This window comes from Phycodurus eques, chromosome 23 (genome assembly GCF_024500275.1).
Source record: "Phycodurus eques isolate BA_2022a chromosome 23, UOR_Pequ_1.1, whole genome shotgun sequence".
Classification (NCBI taxonomy): Eukaryota; Metazoa; Chordata; class Actinopteri; order Syngnathiformes; family Syngnathidae; genus Phycodurus; species Phycodurus eques.
The window spans coordinates 1,348,660-1,368,733 of NC_084547.1; the positions used below are offsets into that span (position 1 = coordinate 1,348,660).

The following is a 20,074-nucleotide window of genomic DNA, read 5'->3' on the forward strand; positions in this document are numbered from 1 at the left end:
CTCCTTTAATCCCGTCCGTCCTCGCTATACCGTCCTTGAGAAAGTCCAGAAAAGACGAGGAAAAAAAAGCACCGACACCGCGGGAGGTGTGAAATCATCGTTTCCATGGAAATGGCAGGCCGCGGTAAGCCCACCGTCAATTGCCAGGTATTGACTCTGCCGTTGTTTAACCTTCATAGATGAAGATCCGGGCGACAGAATTTGTTTGCAAATTGCCGAGTCGAGTCTGAGCGTGCCGTTTGTGTGGCGTTCACTGAGGGCTGAGAGGGTTTTTCCTGGCTCAAATTAAGGTAGAGGTTAGTGGCAGTCGGTCAAATTCCAGATTGTTCCACAAACCCCCATTCCAGTGAAGTTGGGCATTTTCTTCCCTGGAAAATTTTATCGACTTCCAAATTTATGACTTTATGGGTACATTTTTCCTCAAAAATGTTGGTTGAATTCCAAAGTGTACGACTTCAGGGCCATTGAAGTTGGGCGGTGCCACTGAAAGCGAATCATAAGTCGCATGCTGTAAGCAATTTGGCAAACACACGAGACAAATCTTATCTCCCGAAGAACTCTTGACCACAGAGCCGAACACAACACGTTTAAATGTTAAAGACTTTTCTTTCCCCTACGCAGGTAACATTTAAATTTTGGCTGGGAGCAACGCGGCAATACGAAAACCACGCAGCCGAAAATGCGGCAGGGTCTTATCAGGTTCCGAAAGATGTGATTACCGCTGGCTTTTTGCATTTGTCTCACCCACCTGCAACTTCCCACTGGCTGAATGCAAAAGCGTGAAGCCGTTTTGTACCAACAGATGTCGTCATGTGGAGCTCGGCCAATATAATTATAGCCACGCTGCATTCGCTGGCGTGTTTGTTCGCAGATAAGCCAAGGTTGCTTTGTCACCTGATTGCTAAACCAGACGGCTTTGTCTCGTCGTACGACATCTTCGTCGCCATACAGATGAAAGCCGACTGTTTGGCCAGCGTTATTCTGCTCCACGCCCAAGTAGCATGTCAAGGAGGTGGGAAATATCTGATGGGGATGGTCAGCAATTGAAGAAACGCTTTGAGGTATTCTCTAGGGTCTGTGCCCCACCACAAATAGCCAAAACATGCGAGGGATTGATTTTTCACCCACACAAAAAGGTTTGTAATTGCCTAAAGATGCCACAAGATGGCGGCACAGCACTTTTTTTTTCTGCTCACACAATGCTATGGCCTAACGAAATGAAGCATTTCCGCACTTTCCAGGGGTCCTTCAAAAGCAGATTTTGTCTGAAAACTACCAAATTCAAATAACGGAAACTAGATCGTTGGGCGACGGCAACTTGTGAAACATTTGAGTTGTCGTCACTGACGGCTGAGCATGACAACGAAGTTTGATGACTAAACACAAAACTCGAATAATCAGCTCCACAAAGTCAGAGCAAGTTTCACTTAAAAACGTGAAATTTAGTAGGCTTGTCTACCAGCAGTAGACCTACAAAAAACATTGTAGACAGCATGCCCAAAAAGACATTTCCAGGGCTCCTATAAAAACAAATTTGTTGTCGAGATTTGCCCGATAGCTACCAATTTCAAACGAAACAATGTTTTTTCTTCATCGTGGGCTGAGCCAGTCAGCAAAGTTTGATGCCATTAAATAGTAAAGTGCACCGATGCAGGTTGCTCCGACGCACCTCGGCCGCTCGATCGCGGCTTTAATTAGTTATATGCTATCTCTCGATTGATTGGGTGGGGTCCTCAGCCGCTGCGGTGCGGCCACAGCAATTACAGGACACTTCTGTCAGTCTTGGTGCGTGTAAAACGGTATCAATTCACTTGCATGTGTCCGCAGACACACACCCCTAGGACTCTTTCCCTGGGTGTGGGGTCACGCACTTCCTGCGACAAATAACTCGTGAATATGCAAAGCGCGTGTGTATCCCCTCACTTATACTCTCGTCCTGTAGACTTTTATAATTCACATAATTAATGCCACCACACTTCAGTTGTACAGCCGGGTTCACGACCCTGGTCCTGCATGCTTCTTCTCCTGTCCTTGTCCTGTTCTATCTTGTCCTGTCCTTCCCTCACAGGGTGTAGCACTACAGCCCCACGCAACACTCATATTTAATGTTTCATTGTTGTAGATAATGTCATGATTTACTACTCTCATCCTGTTTACAATTAGTGCTTTGTCTTTTGTCTTTGTTTCTCTCTCCCCTCTAGAAACTTTTTTTTCTGTTCGACTGATCAAGTGTGATTCTCAATCAACCTCAAATATAATACCACAGCGGAAGCTTAAAATCTCCACTGTGATACAGTCAAACTGTTCCGGCATAAAAGGGATACAGATTTTCCATTCGGTTTGACCTAACAGCCAAACAGGACAAAAAAAAAAAAAAAAAAAAAAGACCAAAAAAAAGTTATATGCTAGCTCTCTCTAATTACGCACAGGTTCAAGCAGCGTGGAGAATCCACATCGCCGAGTGTCTTCCTAATTGGCTCTTTCAATGGAGCCATTTATTCACAGAAGGGCATCTAATTAGGTTCCTTTGACATATGGAGGGTTTTTTCCCAACCACGTAGCCGAGCTTAACTGACTGTTATGACGATGCTTTATTAATTCATTTTATGTATATATGTTTGTTTGTTTTTTTGTTTTTTTTACAGAGGATCCAGAACACAACCGACACGCTCCTGGATTTAACGGGACGAAATATGACCGACTTCCTGGTCAAGACCTTTGAGCAGTCCGGCAAAACCAGGTAATAGCAACGTACGAGAAACGGACTCGTTTGTGGTCTTTAATTAGCATTTTTGTTTTTAAATGTATATTAAAAAAAAGGTACGGCGGGATCTCGGTTGGCGCTGTCAACTCTCAAGTCCGCCTGAGCGAGGCAGAGATCGAGGCCACGTTCCAGGATCTGAAAGATATCTTCAATTATTCCCAGGTAAGCGGGGGAAAAAAAATAAAATAAACCATCAAGCAGCCATTGGCTCGTCGGGTAGAGAGAGAAACATCATTGGTCACTTTCCAGTGGGGCCTTGTGATACGAGTTTAATTCGGTCTGTGACCACGTTTGCATCTCACATCATACGTTCTTTGCAAAAATGTCGGAGGCCGCACTATGGCTATTTTCTCTTCACTCCATGCCACATCCGCTCTCTCCGCTGGGCTGATGATTAATTTGGGCTCAGACAGGGGGAAACCCATTTGCATTTATATCGCAGGTGTAATGTGGCCGCCGCGTCTGTTACGGAGCAGCGTGGTGGCGGAAATCGCCAGCATGTCATTTCCCCGACACTCGTTTCCCGCGAGGCCCGAAACGGAAGCGCGAGGTCATTTTGAACCTGTGCGCTCCTCTCCCGCCGCATCCCACTTACTTACAGTCGAAGTTTTCCGAGTGTGTCCAATTAAGTCTTGTTTTGCTTCGTCTTCATTAGGCCAACGTGACGGACGAGCTCCTCCGCACAGCCGAAACGCTTCTCAAGAAGCTGGGAACTAAACACAATCTGAAGGTAGCTGCGTATGTAATCGTGTGTGTGCTATGCGAGTAAGTATAAAAACATACAGTGCATATATATTTCAATATATACATATAGCTATATAGATCTATATACGAGTGTCGGGGGCTCACTTGAATGGTGCCTTGTGCGACACTGCTTGGAGATGTATAAAACGTTTTACACTCAAAGACAGAAACTCATGGGATTAAGACTGAACCTTTTTTTTTTATTATTGTATTTGGTGATTCTAATGCCATTTTACGACTATAATTAGCAGATTCTGTGGCCAATACGATTCATCCAATATGGCTGATGTGTTGGCATATTGCACAGAAAGGGGTTCGAGGCGGCGTCTGTGTATACAAGTGATAAAATGGTGACGCATACAGGAGCAAACAACATTTTTGGTTTTCTGCGGGTGGGTAATTCAGATTTTCATTTCATAAATACAAGGGGGGGGGGGCTCATTCAAACATTTAGTGTCGGATTTGAAAGTAAGCTTCAAACCCAGTGTCTTTTTTTTTTTTCCCCCCCCCCAGAGTTGCAAATATTTTTGTTGCATGCAGAAATTTAAAAAAATGTATGAACCACATTGTAGAGTCACTGTAAAAAAAATAAATATGCGGGTCTATTATGGACCAACATTGACTTTCATCATGTAGGCCTGTGCGCCGAACATTATTTTCAGGCTGATTCAGATTAGATTGGCTATAACAAAAACACACCATTGTTTCTTTCTATTCTTAATGCCGTAGTGATGGAGAACTCAACATGAGTATTTCTTAACACAGAAATAGGTGCAATGATAAAATAAAAATGACATTAAAAAAATATGATTTTTTTTTTTTTTTTTAAGAGATCTTTGCCTCAAGTGAGTGGGGCAATGCGGTGTGTTCATACAGTATACACATGTGTAGAGCTGGTGACAAATTTAGAAAATATCGCTTCATATGATTGCCAGATTAGTAAATGTTCTATTAAATAAAAAACCGAAGATGAAACTGTTCAAAAGTTAGTTTTATTTTTGTGTTCAAAAGTGTAACTATGAGTTTAACCTTTACAAAATCTTAAACAAACTACTAGATTGCGGCACAAGCTGGTGCTTCGAGGTCATATTTGGGATAGGCTCCAGCAGCCCGCGACCCTAGTGAGGATAAGCGGTAAAAAGAAAATGGATGGATGTCATGTTTGAGATGACGGCAGAACGGCGCGTGACCAGAGGGAGACAATCACAAGCAGATTTGGAGAAAAATGTGCAATTTAATTACACATTTCCTCCCGGTAATGTAATGGACTACAATGACATACACTTTGCAATTACATTACGTAATCTCGTTACATGTCATTGTTTACTCCCCAACACTATGTATATGAATGTGTGTGCAAGTAACTGTGTACTGTATGTGTGTGAAACTGATTTTGTCTGTGTGCGCGCGCGCGAGCCGACAAAAAGAATCCAGCTCGTGTTTGTACCCGACACTCCAAACGCCGCACGCTCCTAATTAGTGTGGTAGCGTCAACGGGGCGTCCGTTCCCTTCCCTCCGCCTGTTCTCTTTCTTCCATTTGTTCTTTATTTTTTTCCCCCCCTCCGTCTCCTTGTAACCCGAGCACCACGCGGGCTCACAGAATCGTCGGCATGAGCGGAACAGATTCTTGACCCACTTTTTTAAATGCCGTTTGTGTCGTGACTGCACGAAAAATGGAAACTGTTGTTTCTACCAATGACAGGTGTGGTTCTACAACAAGGCGTGGCACGGCCTGGTGTCGTTCCTCAACGTGGCCGACAACGCCGTACTGAGGGCGGGCGTGGCGGTGGGCGAAGACCCCCGGCGTTACGGCATCTCGGCATCCAGTCACCCCCTCAACCTGACCAAGGAGCAGCTCTCCTTCGTGGCCTTGTGAGTCGCCAGGAGCATCAAGAAGGCGAAAATGGGTCCAGTTGGGTCAACTTGCCTTTTTTCCCCCCCTCCTCAGGGCCACGACCTCCACAGACTTGGTGGTGTCCATCTGCGTCATCTTCGCCATGTCCTTCATCCCCGCCAGCTTCGTCCTCTTCCTCATCCAAGAGCGGGTGAGCAAAGCCAAGCACCTGCAGTTCGTCAGCGGCGTCAACCCGGCCGTCTACTGGTTGGCCAATTTGGCCTGGGACATGGTACGTAGCGTCGCGACGATGAGAACGAACGCCGCGCTCCGGAGAGAAGTTGACCTTGCGCTGTTTGGCAGTGCAACTACGCCGTCCCGTGCATCATCGTCGTCGTCATCTTCCTCTGCTTCCAACAAGAGGCCTACGTGTCTGCACCCAACCTGCCCGCTCTGGTTCTGCTGCTGGTCTTCTACGGGTACGCACACAGTAGTGCATCGAAAACGTTCCAACAAGTGTGCACAAAATATACCCAATAGTGCCTAGAAAAATTTAATGGTAAGAATACCGCTAGTGGTACGTGGGGCACCCTCTAGTGGAACGCATAAATATCACTCTTATGTAAGTCGCAGTTTTTTTTTTTAGCACAGTGCTAATGTTTTAAGTGCATACTGTTACAGTGGTGTACTCGCTGTAAATCATTGTAATACCCACTGGTATGTGCCACATAATGTAGCTTATAGAAAATGTGCTGCATACACTCAAAATGAAAAAGCACAGACTCTTAGTGACTTTTAATGACATAACATTTTTCCATGTAATTTCTTTAAGACTAATGCACGATTCCCATTTAAGTACATACCGTTGAATTATTCTTAACAAATAAACTTTTAGTTTTATCACTTTCAAATACAGTTTTCTTCAACAACAAAAAAAAAGGCTTCATTTGTTAGGGCCAAGAAAAGTTTTTTTATGTAACAAATAAGAAGAAATGTACCAGATAGTGCCTATAAAATATTCTGTATAGCAAATAAAAAATGCCACAAATAATGTCTATAAAACATTCAGCTTATACAAAATGTACCTTACACAGTATATAAAAGGTGCCACACAGAAAATGTGCCGCATAGTAAATAAAAACTGTTCCAATGTCTATAAAATATTCCGCGTAGAGTATATAAAATGTGCCGCATGGCAACTAAAAAATGTACCAAATAATGTCGCTAAAATATTCTGCGTAACGTATATACTGAAAAATGTGCCGCTTTTGCCCCTTGTTTGCCACAGGTGGTCCATCACGCCCACGATGTACCCGGCGTCGTTCGTGTTCAGCGTGCCCAGCACCGCCTACGTGGTGCTCACCTGCGTCAACCTCTTCATCGGCATCAACGGCAGCGTGGCCACCTTCGTCATGGAGCTTTTGGATGACGACGTAGGTCGTGCAAAGCGGTTCTACAATGTGCTGCATCCTCGCAGAAAAAAACAATCTGTCACATAGCGACTATCCATAGTGCTGTTTAGCCTCATATAGCATGTGCCGCATAGCATCGGCCACACAGCGTATATAAAGCATCTGCAGCATAGCGTATATGAAATGTGCTGCGTAGTGCTGATAAAGCATTCTACCGTGTACATAAAATGTGCTTCATAGCATCGGAAGCGTAGCGTATACCACATAGCAGATGTATAGGAAAACTTTTGGGAAAAAGTCATCACAGATGTCTATCGTTGGTTTGCTGTGTGTGTCTGTGTATGTATGTGTGTGTGTGTGTGTGTGTCTGTCTGTGTGTATGGGCTCGTGGGACGCTTAATTGCAAGTTAGCGGCAAACAAAGGCGTGTGGCCAGCAGGTGGCAGTCCTAAAAGATTCCCTTCATCCTCTTCAGTGTTTTTCAAAGGCGCCCGTTTTCCTTCATTCTCTTTCACATGCGCTCTTGTCATCTGTCTTTTAGCCAGCGTTCATTTCCAAACTGCGAGCCGGCTTCGTCTGTCAATTGTTTCACTTATAAGCATTTGAAAATTGTCTTATCAGCAAAGCACGTACAATATGTATAAGATGTAATGAATATCATATCACAAATTTGATGTATGGGTTCAAATGTGACCCACAATATGTTGAAAAACGTATAGACAAGTGTCAATAAAATAGTGTATACGCTGAAATAAGCCGCATAAAGCATGTTAAATTGCTGCATAGCGTTAATACAATGGGACCAATAGTTTATTGAAAAATGAAGTTATAACTGTAAAATGATCCACATAATGTATATAAAATGTGCTGCATAGTTTCTCAATAAATGTATTGAATCGTTTCTATAAAATGCACTACAATGTGTATACACAATAAAATGTGTCGCATAGCATATTTGAAAAGTGCCACATATCATGTATTGTATACAGTAAGCAGTGCTGCACAGAGCAAATGAAATGTTTCGTATAGTGTGCTTAAATTTGCCACGGAGCATAATTAAAACGTACACGTAAACAAAATATGTCGCATAGCACATAAAATTTGCCACATAGTTGTCGACATTATGGTCTACATTAAAATATGCTAAATAAAGTCATTAAAATGTACTGCTTGGCGTATATTCAGTAACCAGTGCTGTACAATGCATATTTAATGTGCCACATCAAATGTTACATAGCATGCAATGTGCCACATAGCGTCTAGGCAGCAAAATATGCCGTGTAGCGTATATACAGTAAATAGTGCTGCATTGTGCATAGAAATGTTCCACATAGCATCAATAAAATGTCACATAGTGTAAATAAAATGTATCACATAGCATATATAAATGTGCCACATATCACATATATGCAGTAAACATTGCTGCACAATGCATATAAAATGTGTCACATAGTGTAGCAACAATAAAATATGCCGCAAAAATGTGCTGCATAGTGTGTAGACAGTAAAGTAGCACACAAGCATATCTCAAATGTGCAGAATAGCGTGTATAATGTAAATGTTTGGCATGGCGAAGTGTTCTTCAAGTGGGTTGATGAACTGGGGCACGGCGGAGGACGTTGGAGTTACCTCATTTTGCTCCGTCGGAGGTTTTGGCAGCGCGTCCTCCTTCTGCCGCTAATGAATGAAGGTGTGCTGCAGGAACAGGAACGAGGCGGCGGCGGAGGGTCAGATAAGAACCTCGCCGGCTCGAGCGCCTTCAAAAGTGGCCGTGAATGATTTATGGGCTTAAAGGGGAGCTGTTGAGCGTTTCATCATCTTTGACGAGAAATCTCTCACATCTGCGTGATGAACAACCGCTGGAGAGAAGACGTGTAATTACACCTATTGATCTCACATTAGCTCTCGCTACAGCATTCGGATGACTTTGTTTTAAGGCTTTTCCGTTATAGAAGGCTTCCAAAAAGTGGGTGGAGAAAAAAATAAACTACAACAAAATCATAATTCCTGTGCGCGTGTGTGTGTGTTGTCTTTCCCAGAGTGTGTCGTACATCAACGACATCGTGAAACAAGTGCTCCTCATATTCCCGCACTTCTGTCTTGGCCGAGGACTGATTGACATGGCTAAGAACCAGGCCACGGCCAACCTCTTCAGCAGCTTTGGTAAGAAAATTTAAATGTGCCATGAAGGGGGGCCACATAGCGTTTAGAAAACGTGCTACATAGTATTATAATTTCTCATGTATAATGCGCCCCCCCCCCCCCCCCCCAAAAAAATATTGTCAACAGTCAATGGTGCGCATTATACATAAGTATAGGGGAAAATGGAGGGGGGGGGAAACTTTCCCATTTTATAAATGTATGCTGCCATCTAGTGGTTATACAAAGCTGTACACTTTCATTCCAATATGCCACTGCCACCAAGAGGTTATGAAAAAGGTGTAGCCTACACTTTCATTCCAATGTGACAGGGGTACGTATGACTGCAGATATGTACAGTTGTGCTCAAGTTTACATACCCTGGCAGAATTTGTGAAATATTGTTTTTTTTAAATACGACTGATGACTAAACAACAACCATCATTAATTTCTTTATGGTTATGTTTTGTTTAATGATAATGCTTTTCTGAAATGCTTGACAGTTGAATTTTAATCCCATTAAAATAAAATTAAATGCGTTTCGCCTGGCCCTTCCTGTTTTCTTTAAAGAATTGTACCCATCTTACAAATTCTGCCTGGGTCATCAAACATATAAGCACAACTAAATGAAATAATAAATAAAAAGCACAAATAAATGAAATAATAAATAAAAAGCACAAATAAATGAAATAATAAATAAAAAGAAAATATTAGGTGTTCAAACAAAGTGCTTAGCTTCAGAATAATACTTTGAAAAAAAACCTAAAAAAAATACAGATACTATATATATATATATATATATATATTTATTTATTTATTATTTATTTTTATTTTTTTTTGGATGGGTAGAAGCAAAATCATGCATTGTAAAAATCCATTATACATGGGTGAAAGGATTTTCCAGAATTTTCAGGTCAACTTTGGGGGAGCGTATTATACACGAGAAATTACGTAATTTATTAAATGTGCTGCGTAGCACACGTCAAAACTGTAAAAATGTGCCACTGAGCATATGTAAACTGTGCTAAATAGAAAAAATGTGGCAAAGCATATATGAAATGAACCGCAAAAGTTGTCACAAATGGTAGATAAAATATTCAACATAGCGTCTCTCAAATGCACCGCATAGCTTGTATAAAAGTTGCTGAATAGGATACGCAAAATGTGCCGCATAGCGTGTGTAGAATGTGCTACATACCATGTATAAATGCTGCTATACATGTTACATTGGCTTACAAAAATAGTAAATATGCAGGCCGATGAGGCAGAAACGACAATGACATGACGAGTCGAGATTTATGGGATTTTTTGTTTTTTAAGGCTACGTGGCATATTAAGCTGTTGCAAAGCAATACGTCTAAACACTTCAAAGAGCAGAGAAAATCTCGTTGGCAGCCGAGAACACAGGTTTTTGTTTTGATCCTGCTCCTATACCGTTGACTATTCTCTTCCTATTATGAGGCGTGGATCGCTTCAAGGAGCCGCTTAGCTGGGAGATGGTCGGAAAGAACCTCTGCGCCATGGCCATCCAAGGAGCTGTCATGTTTGCCATCACCCTTCTCATACAGTACAAGTTCTTCTGTAAACCCAGGTGAGAACTTCCCCGGCTGTCCGTCCAACAAGCCAGCGTTTAAATGTTTGCGTCTCCTTTACCAGGTTTATTTCGGCTAAGTCGTACTCCGTGGAGGAAGAGGATGTGGACGTGGCTCGCGAACGGAAGCGGGTGTACGCGGGGAAGGCCCAGAACGACCTTTTGAGGATCTACGATCTGACGAAGGTGTTGTTTATTTTATTACAATGTCTTTTCCCACAGACCTGCAACCCTAAAATAGTCACTTTAAACCAAAATTGCAGACCTCTTGTGTCTTTTCAGGCATAGCTTCTTGAGACTTTTGTGGGTCTACTCATAGTAGATATCCTTACCAAATGTTATGTTGCTAAGTCAAACTGGCTGTGAGGGCTAAATTTGTGGGTTCAATTCTACAGGGCGAAAAAGAGCCAACATGGCCACTTCAAACCAAAATGGCAGACTCCCATATGTTTTCTTTGTTCGTGACTTCCTGGGACTTTTGTGTGGGTCTTCTTATGATAGACATGCCTACCAACAATTTGGTAGGCATTGGTAGGTTGCTTTGTCAAACTGGTATTGGGGGCAGAATATTTTAGTCAACCTTTCAAATTAGGCAGCAACTGGATGAAATATATCAGACAAATTTGGCTGACTTTTCCTCAGTCTCCCCATAAAATACAGGCAAAGTTGTTGTCTTATTTTTGTCCTCAAACTAAATTCCACGCCGCTCACCTGTCTCGTCTGATGAAACGAGCGGCCCGCGGACGGCGACAGCTGCCGCTACGCTTCAGTCACGGCGTGATTATCCTTTAATTGCTTTTCGTCGTCGGCGCACCTCGCACTGTGATAGCGCGTCAGCCATGCGAGAGCCAGCGCTAAAAAGTAGCGCACGTCTCATCCGGCTCTGACGCCAATTGACCGCCGCTGCCAGATGGCACTGGGACAGGTTGTTTGGAGTGCCATTGTAAAGTGCAGTGTCATCGATAATATCGGAGTTCATCCAATTGTGGCCTCGGTTAGTTGGGCTCATCATGGCTAGAGTAGATTTTTTTCAATCATTTTCATTATCCATAATATAATGATTAAGTGGGTGTTTTAATAATTTTAAGTTATTTTTTTTACATCATTTGTAATATCTTTTAAGTTTTTAAAATAACTTTAATCTGTATTCATATTTAAAAGTATTTTCAAATGATGTTTCAAAAAAATGCATTCATATGTGTGTGTGTGTGTGTGTGTGTATATATATATATATATATATATATATATATATATCTATATATTTTTTTTTTAAATCACCAGAAAGCACAGTTCTTTCTGTCTCATACTCAGTTTATATTTAATGCAGAACTGTGACCTGTGCCCATATTCCTACTATCTATGCCTTGGGACACAAATTTAAAATGTATGATTCAATTTGAATTTGAGGGCGGATATAAATATATTGTAACCCGTAGTATATAAAGAGAATGATTGAATGTATTTATTTATTAATTTGTTTATTTAATATTTGTCTAAAAAAAGGAAAAACAAAAACGTATATCTATGCTAAATATGACTCAATTTTTACAAATAAAGGCCATCTCTCTGTAAACACCTTACTTCTAATAAAAGTTGACGCTGCTCATGCAGTGAAGGTATTTAGAATATTATCTAAATGAATGTGTGAGGAAGGTGTCCTTGACGCCTCCCTTTTTTTTTCCCCCCCCAACCGGGCTGCCATTAATTGGTCCAAACACTCGCCGCTGTTTTCCCGCCTCCACTCTTCCCTACTGCTGTTTATTTATTCCAGGCTATTGTTGTTCGCGCCCTCATTGGCTCAACGGCTGTGCTCCCTGCAGGTGTATCCAGGGAAGCGCACCCCCGCTGTGGACCGGCTATGTGTGGGCGTACCTGTGGCGGAGGTGAGCCAAATGCTGCTGCATCACGTGATGACCGTTGCAGTGGCGAGGTTTTTTTAATGAAAAAAAATATATATATTCATGTAGTTAATAGATGTGTTGCCAGCCAGAATTCATATGGCTCAAGGACACATGCCCTAAGTAGAAAATTTTAGATGAGAACACAATTTCATTTATTCAACGACCGTAAGTGGCGACCGCTAATGGTCGCTAGTGACTGCTAACGACCACTACCAACTACAAATGGCCACTAGTGACTATTAGCTACCTCTAATGACTCCCAAATGGATGCTAGTAAATGCTAAAAAAAACTACTGCTAACAACTACAATGGACCACTCACAACCACAAACAACCGCGAATGACCACAGGTGACTGCTTATGCGCTCTAAAAACTGCTGAACAGAGTTAATGGTTGGTGACGGCTAAGCCGCGACTAATTGCTAACTACTGGCCTAGTAGCCAGTAAAGACAGATAACGACAGCTAACAACCACTGGTGACAGCTAACAACTGCTAGTCATGAATAACTGCCACTACTGCGAGAGACCACTATCAACTGCTAGTGACCACTAACGACTGCAAAAGACAGCCAACGGCAGCTAGCGAGCCTTGGTGACTGCTAACAACCGCTAGTGACCGCTAACAAAAGCGATTGACCTCAAACTGTCATGTGTGTGTGTGTTATGGTTGTCGTCTTCCCCCTGTATCGTACACACCTGCTCCTGAGAGCATCTTCCCCACCTGTGCCTCGTTTACCCTAATTACCCCATGCGTTTAACCTCGTGTCTCATTCTTTCTGGCCGCCAGTTCGTTGTATCTTGTTGTCACGTTCGAGCATTCCTTGTTTCCACGTCACCGACTCATAGTTAGCCTCGGCCCTGTTCTGATAATTGACCTTGCCTTTTTGCCTCCCGTTTTTTTTTTTTTTTTTTTGGGATACTGTGGCCTTTGCGGATTGCCTGCCTGTGTACCGACCTCCGCCAGTTTATTGAACCTCTCTTTTTGAAACCGACCATTTGAATTGGAGTCGTGCATTTTGGGTCCTGTCCTTTGTTCCGTTCAGGACACAAACAACAGCTAATGACCTCCAGTGACTATTTACTGCTAGTGGCCACTTATGACCTAACAACTGTTAACTACGCATAACTACGACTGGTGACCACTACCGCTAACAACTGCAAGTGACTACTAATGACACCTAACACCGGCTAACTGCTAGCGACCGCTAACGACAGCTATATATGTGCAGTCCACGTACTAATATGGCTTTTCAAGGTTGACTTTTGCATCTGAATAAATTGTATGTTCATACATCACTCATTTTAATTTATGTATCAATTGAGTTACTGTTCTGTATTAAATGTAAAGTTTATATTAAGGCCACAGAGAGAGCGGGTCTTTTACATCTGCTGCAGTAATAACAGGCCCCATTCAAAGAAATCCTCTTACAGAAATCGGCGTCACGTCCGCCCTGATTACACACGCGAGCGCTGCCAGCGACCGCTCGCTATCTTTCCGCGTAATCTCAAATGCTGACAGGCGTCTGTGATTGGACGCATGAATCCCTGCCGCCGCTGTTTACCTAGGGCCGCCTTGTAAATGCCAGCTCGGTATTGGGATTCACGGGAGGCCGCCACGCATTTCCATGCATTATTTACACGCATTTTAGCCAGTCTCCTAGATGTTCCTGAGGGCCATGTGTGGCGGAAATCAAATATTTTTTCCAGAGGGCAGTCACTAAGACCGTGTGGACCACCCTGCAGCTTCACCAGTCCCCTGTGTCGGCCATGTTGACTTGGAGTCTATTGTTATGTTTGTATATTTGTCAATATGCTACGTAGAAGTCAAAAAGCTTGGGCTTGACATTTTTTTCCCAGTTTCGCCATCTTTTCTAAGTAAGTCCTCTCGTTGACTGATATTATATCAAATCCTTCAACATTTTTCCGAATCCTTAAAATGTCTTTTAAATTCTTAGCATTTCTTTACAATTCTTGAAATTACTTTAAAATTTGTGATCAAGCTGTTGTATGCCTTTTTTGGGTGAAATTGAAAAACTTTAAAAAAAAATAAAAAAAAAATTCTTAAAATTTCTCAACAATTAACAATTCTGAATTCAACTGTTGTCTGTTTCTTTTAGTCAAATTAAAACATTTTAGTTGGTCCTTGATTGTCTTATGTTTCGTTAAATTCTTAATCTGTTGGACATTTCTTTTTTTTTTTAAATAGAATTGACATAAGTGGCTCTTGTCCAGTACTGTATTTTGACAATTCTTTAAAATTACTAACCTAACTTTTGTGACAGTTTAGTCAAATTCCATCATTTCTTTTTGTCTGATATTTCGTAAAATTTTATTTTAGTTTTGTACAATTGACACAAGCGGGTCCTGGTCCAATTTTTACAGCTCTTAAACGCTGCATCAAAACACACATTTTAAAACTTGAATGGGCCTCTTAGCCGAATATTTATACAATTCTTCAAAATTCTTTAAAAGGGCTAATCTAACTGTTGTGTGATTTTAGTCAAATTAAAACATTTTTGTTTGTAAAACGCTTGTCACTGAAACAGTCAGACATGGTCTTTCAATCCCTGTTCACCCCATTGTTGTCTTACATGTTAGTGATTCCTAGCCCGTTTTTTTTTTTTTTCTTTTTCCCCCCCAACCAGTGCTTCGGCTTGCTGGGAATCAACGGGGCAGGGAAGACCACCACCTTTAAGATGCTGACTGGAGACATCCCCGTTTCCAGCGGCGAGGCCTTCCTCAACGGACACAGGTGAGCTGCCTATACCCAGAGGCGACTCATAAAGACAGGGATAAAGAAAAATAAGAAAAAAAAGCAACACAAATATTCCTTAAAATAGTTAGAATTATGGTGACATTAAATTAAAATATATTCTTTATAAATTGAATTTTAAAAAATACAATAAGCAATTATTTAGCCATGGAAGCCTCACAAGTGAATTCATATTGTAGATATACAATGGAAAATTTTAAAACACAAATACCCAAACAAGTATTTATAAACAGTGTAAAAGCATTTCTTAATGCGCTTGAACCTCTACTATATTATTTGAAATGGTCTCTCTCCATGTCTTAGCATAAGAACCGAAATGCGGGACGTGCACCAGAACATGGGCTATTGCCCCCAGTTCGACGCCATCAACGACCTGCTGACGGGCCGAGAGCATCTGGAGTTCTACGCCAGGCTGCGAGGGGTTCCGGAAAAGGAGGTCGCCACGGTAACCGCACGCCGACTCTTTTGTTTGCATGGAGGAACAAAGAATAGTTGTCATGAAGGCCAAGTCGAGACGTGCAGTCGCTAATTTTTGTGAGACTACTTTTTTACTACTTGGAAAAATAAGAGGGATTCTGGTAGAGTCATATTTTTTTTCCTTAAAAGAACATTTTTTGCTAGTGATTGATTTTAATTTATTTTCTTTAAACTCTACTTATTTTTTGTAAAATTACAACTTTTTATTCTCAAAATCTTATAACATTTTGCTAGGAAATTTAAACACGTTCCTGGTAAAACTATGACTTTATTCTCGTAAAATTACTTTTGTTTTTTTAACGTCTTACTTTTCACTCTCAAAAAATGTCCTGTTTTGATAAAATTTTACTTTTTTTCTGAAAAATAAAACTTATTTTTTTGCTAGAAAATATAAACATGCTTGTGGTAAAATATGACTTTCATAAGATTTTGACTTTTTTCTTTGCAAGATTAGGACTTTATTGTCGTAATATTATGAAATTTTTTCTTGGAAAAATTATGACTAACTTTCATAGGATTATGACTTTCTTTCCCTTAAATACATCTTTTTTACTAAAAAAAAACAACAACAAAAAAGACCATATTTTTGGTAAAGCTATGACTTTCTTCATGTAAAATAAAAATTAAAGAAATCCTTAAAAAAAAGCATATATAAATTGTTGTGGTAAAACTATAAATTCTTTCCCACAAACAATTCAAAAATATATATTTGTTGTTTTCTTTACACATACATATATATATTTTTTAACGCTCATAAAATTGTGACTTAATTACTCTTCTGTTTAGCTCAAAAAGATGCACATCTTGAAATTGGTAAAAATGATGACATTAGGACTTCATTCTTCTATTTCCTCAAAAAAGTTCGACTTGTTCTGCTAAATAATTACTTTTTTTTTTTCTTAAAAAGCACTACTTGTTTTGCGAGAAAGTAGTAGCTTCATTGAAATTGTCATTATATTCCAACTTTATTCTCAAGAGATTATGCCCCCCCCCAAAAAAAAATATGACTTGTTCTGGTCAAAATAAGTATGATGGAGAGACACTGTGGATTCCATGCATAAGGAAAAGTGGCCCCTGGTAGAAAAGCAGCTGCAGCTGTGGCGGTACATTATTCACCAGCGGTGCGGCCTACATGAAAGGGAAGCGCAGGCTGGCAGAATCCAGAGCCGCCGCCAGCTTGTTTGTATCTTCTCCGCGTCTTATTTTTACCGCGGCCTGTTGAGGTTTACTGTACGCCAGATGGCACTTTTCATCATGTTTGGATCACAACCAAGGGATTCAATATCCGTTCCTCTGTGTGTGTCTGAAAGGTGGCTGAGTGGGGCGTCCAGAAACTGGGCCTGGTCAAGTACGCCGCCAAGCCGGCGGGCACCTACAGCGGTGGCAACAAGCGCAAACTTTCCACCGCCATCGCCTTGATCGGCTGCCCTCCCCTCGTCTTCCTGGTGAGCCCAGTTTCAATCCGGGCCACAACAAGGCTGCAAACGTGTTGCGATGAACGGCTGCCATTTCCCACAATCTCAACTGTTTTGCAATTTAGCATCTCGTAAATCCTCTAGCAATCGGACAACATTATTTGTGTCACTTTTTAAGGAATGCCTGTATTTTTATGATAGATACGTTGCTCAGCAAAACTGACTCCAGGGGCTGAATTTTCAAAACGAAAATGTTTATGTTACTGGAAATTCAACTCAAAATTAGCTTAGAATGGCAACTTTTTAAGGTACTGAACTGCAGTGGCTGCTTCAAAGTAAAATGGCAGACTTTCTGTGTTATTTATTTTTCAAATAATAATATACATTGGAAACCCGCATGCCCGCGGTTCGGGTCCGCGTTTTTTTATTTTTTTTAATTTCCAATTAAAACAATTTTTTTTTTCTTTTTTTTATTCATTTTTTATATTTTTAGCTTTGTTTTTATTTTTAGGGGGGAACAACGCCGAAAATGCTTAATGGCAATGTATCCCCGCTTATTAAATATTTAAAAAAAAATATTTATTTTGTATTTATTATGTTAAATAATAAAAATAATAATTTAATAATAATAATGAATAAGAAAATATATATATATTTTTTTTAATTTAGCACAATTTCATGGTCATTTATTCGCTCCAGATTTTTGCTATTTTTGCGATTCTGCTATATTGCTATTCCCATCCCCCGCAAATGTGTATTATAAAAAATAATAACCCAATAATCAACATTTTTGTCAGGATGAGCCGACCACTGGCATGGACCCCAAAGCCCGGCGCTTCTTGTGGGACTGCATCCTGAGCGTGGTCAAGGAAGGACGCTCTGTCGTTCTCACCTCACACAGGTGCACCATTTATCGCCATAAAACAAATGTATCATTCATTCAATAAAAATTATGAGTCAGAAATTTACATAATTTGTGTGGTTCTATTAGTATGGAGGAGTGCGAAGCGCTGTGCACCCGCATGGCCATCATGGTGAACGGACACTTCAAATGTCTTGGCAGCATCCAGCATCTTAAGAGCAGGTCTGTGTCCTTCCCGTGGGTGTTTGTGGGAAAAGATACGGTATAGTTTCCAAAAATATTCATTTATTCTGCTAAAATTCATGTCCTTTTTATTTTTATTTTTTTTCTAAAAATAAATAATTTGGTCTGATAAAATTAGAACCCTTTCCCTCCAAAAATAAAACGCTTTGCTATGAAAAGTTTGAAAAGATTCTCATAAATCAATTGCTTTAATCTCATATTTCATTTTTTTTCTTTAAAAAAAAACATGCCTTGTTCTGGTTCCTTCCTCCAAAATTAAAACCTTATCGTTAGAAAATTATATAAAGGTATATTTTTTTTCCTTAAAATATAGTTATTGGATTACCTTTTATCCTCAATATAAATATGAGTTGTTCTCTTAAAATTGTGACTTATTCCTCGAAAATGAAACTTCTTTGGGTAGAAAATATGTTGACAAAAGATTCTTGTGAAATTATTGGTCTCCTTAGATTATAACAATTTACCTTGAATAAATAACTTTTTAAAATAATAATAATAATAATTAAAAAAAAATAAAAAATTCATGAAATTATATGGATTTTTTTTTTTTTTATTATGTTGAGAGATTATGAGAGATTAGGTTGCATTTTCTCAAAAAGGACAGCGTTTGTTCAAGAGAATATTTTTTCAAAATGTAAGACAATTACTACTTTAATCTTACAACAAAGGTGTGATTGTTTTGAAAAAACACATAAATACCTGTAATTAAATAGGTTTTGCTCATGGGGGGATGCAAGTGCCTTTACTACGTTGCAATTAATTTATACAGAAAGTAATAATTTCACTGCCTTGAAAAAAATGCATTTGTAAGACATAATAGCTTGTCAAATATACTATGTATGAAATATACTATGTATATTTGACAAGCTAAAAAAAATCCAATTACAATGAATACACACCGGTGGATGACTTAAAAAAAAAAACATTTTTTTTTAAATACTGGAGGCTACCTCCATTTCGTTCACTCGGCAATAAACGTTGCTCTTTGTTGGACACGTTGGCCCAGTTTGCAAAAGTGGAAGCGGGCAGACATTTTGGCGGGTCAGCCTCCCATCATCGCGTCCATTTGGAGCCATAAAAGCGCGTTTACGAGACGGCTGCACTTTTGACATAAACGCCTTCCTTAATGCATCTTATGTTCCCGCGCCATCCTCCGACTGGAAGCCCAGCCAACCACCGTGACATTCACCAGTGGCTTCCACCATTGTCATCTGCATCCGTTTATCTAGTTATTTATAAAAAATGTCCCCCCACCCCGCCTCGGCGCCGATAATTCCTAATTAAGCGTCCACATTTCCTCGCCGTGATGAATGTTTCATGAGGTGTGGCAGCCCGTTAATGAGCGAAAAAGCCAATTAAGGATTCTGTCGTCGCTGTTGTCGCCGCTTGCCACGTGCCGCGTCGCGACCGTTTTGAAACCCTCCGTTGCGTTCATCCGTCCAGGTTTCACAATAACACGACATTTCGTTCAAATTTGTTAACAATTCTCCATAAAATAGTCGGCTGTCATGAGATATTTCCAAATTATTGTTATTGTAACTGTTGTCTGATTTTTGGTAAAAGTTTAGCGGACCCTCTTTGTTGTCAGATATTTCGTAAATTATTAATCTACCTTTTGTCAGATTCTTTGGTAAAATGGGGGGAAAAACTGGATGTTCTTGTCAGGTATTTCATAGAATTCTTTAAAATTCGTAACAGCAGAACATTACCCCGAGCTTCACTTTTGTAGCCGATAGCCGGATGACGGCGCGACCGTTAACATCTTCCCAAAAAAAAAAAAAAGACGCTTTTCACCCTGCAAATCGATTTTAATTTGTAGAAGAGGGAGCGGGTCGTTGAAGAGCAGGAGGCCAAATGGATCGACGAAGTCACGTCACCGCCGCTTCGAGTCCCATTTTCAACTCAACTCAAACCTTTCA

General features: G+C 40.5%; 1 protein-coding gene across 1 annotated transcript in view; it reads left to right on the forward strand.

Annotated features, from left to right (window-relative positions):
• LOC133397726 (phospholipid-transporting ATPase ABCA1-like) overlaps nucleotides 1-20,074 on the forward strand; it is a 67,437-nt gene that overhangs the window by 44,760 nt on the left and 2,603 nt on the right. Inside the window, exons 32-47 of the mRNA XM_061668966.1 lie at nucleotides 2,646-2,740; nucleotides 2,821-2,926; nucleotides 3,420-3,494; nucleotides 5,212-5,381; nucleotides 5,458-5,635; nucleotides 5,707-5,822; nucleotides 6,632-6,776; nucleotides 8,794-8,917; nucleotides 10,355-10,484; nucleotides 10,550-10,670; nucleotides 12,305-12,367; nucleotides 15,031-15,137; nucleotides 15,462-15,603; nucleotides 16,946-17,080; nucleotides 17,848-17,951; nucleotides 18,042-18,134. Of these exons, the coding sequence (XP_061524950.1) occupies nucleotides 2,646-2,740; nucleotides 2,821-2,926; nucleotides 3,420-3,494; nucleotides 5,212-5,381; nucleotides 5,458-5,635; nucleotides 5,707-5,822; nucleotides 6,632-6,776; nucleotides 8,794-8,917; nucleotides 10,355-10,484; nucleotides 10,550-10,670; nucleotides 12,305-12,367; nucleotides 15,031-15,137; nucleotides 15,462-15,603; nucleotides 16,946-17,080; nucleotides 17,848-17,951; nucleotides 18,042-18,134 (1,904 nt within the window). The remainder of the gene's footprint in view (nucleotides 1-2,645; nucleotides 2,741-2,820; nucleotides 2,927-3,419; nucleotides 3,495-5,211; nucleotides 5,382-5,457; nucleotides 5,636-5,706; nucleotides 5,823-6,631; nucleotides 6,777-8,793; nucleotides 8,918-10,354; nucleotides 10,485-10,549; nucleotides 10,671-12,304; nucleotides 12,368-15,030; nucleotides 15,138-15,461; nucleotides 15,604-16,945; nucleotides 17,081-17,847; nucleotides 17,952-18,041; nucleotides 18,135-20,074) is intronic.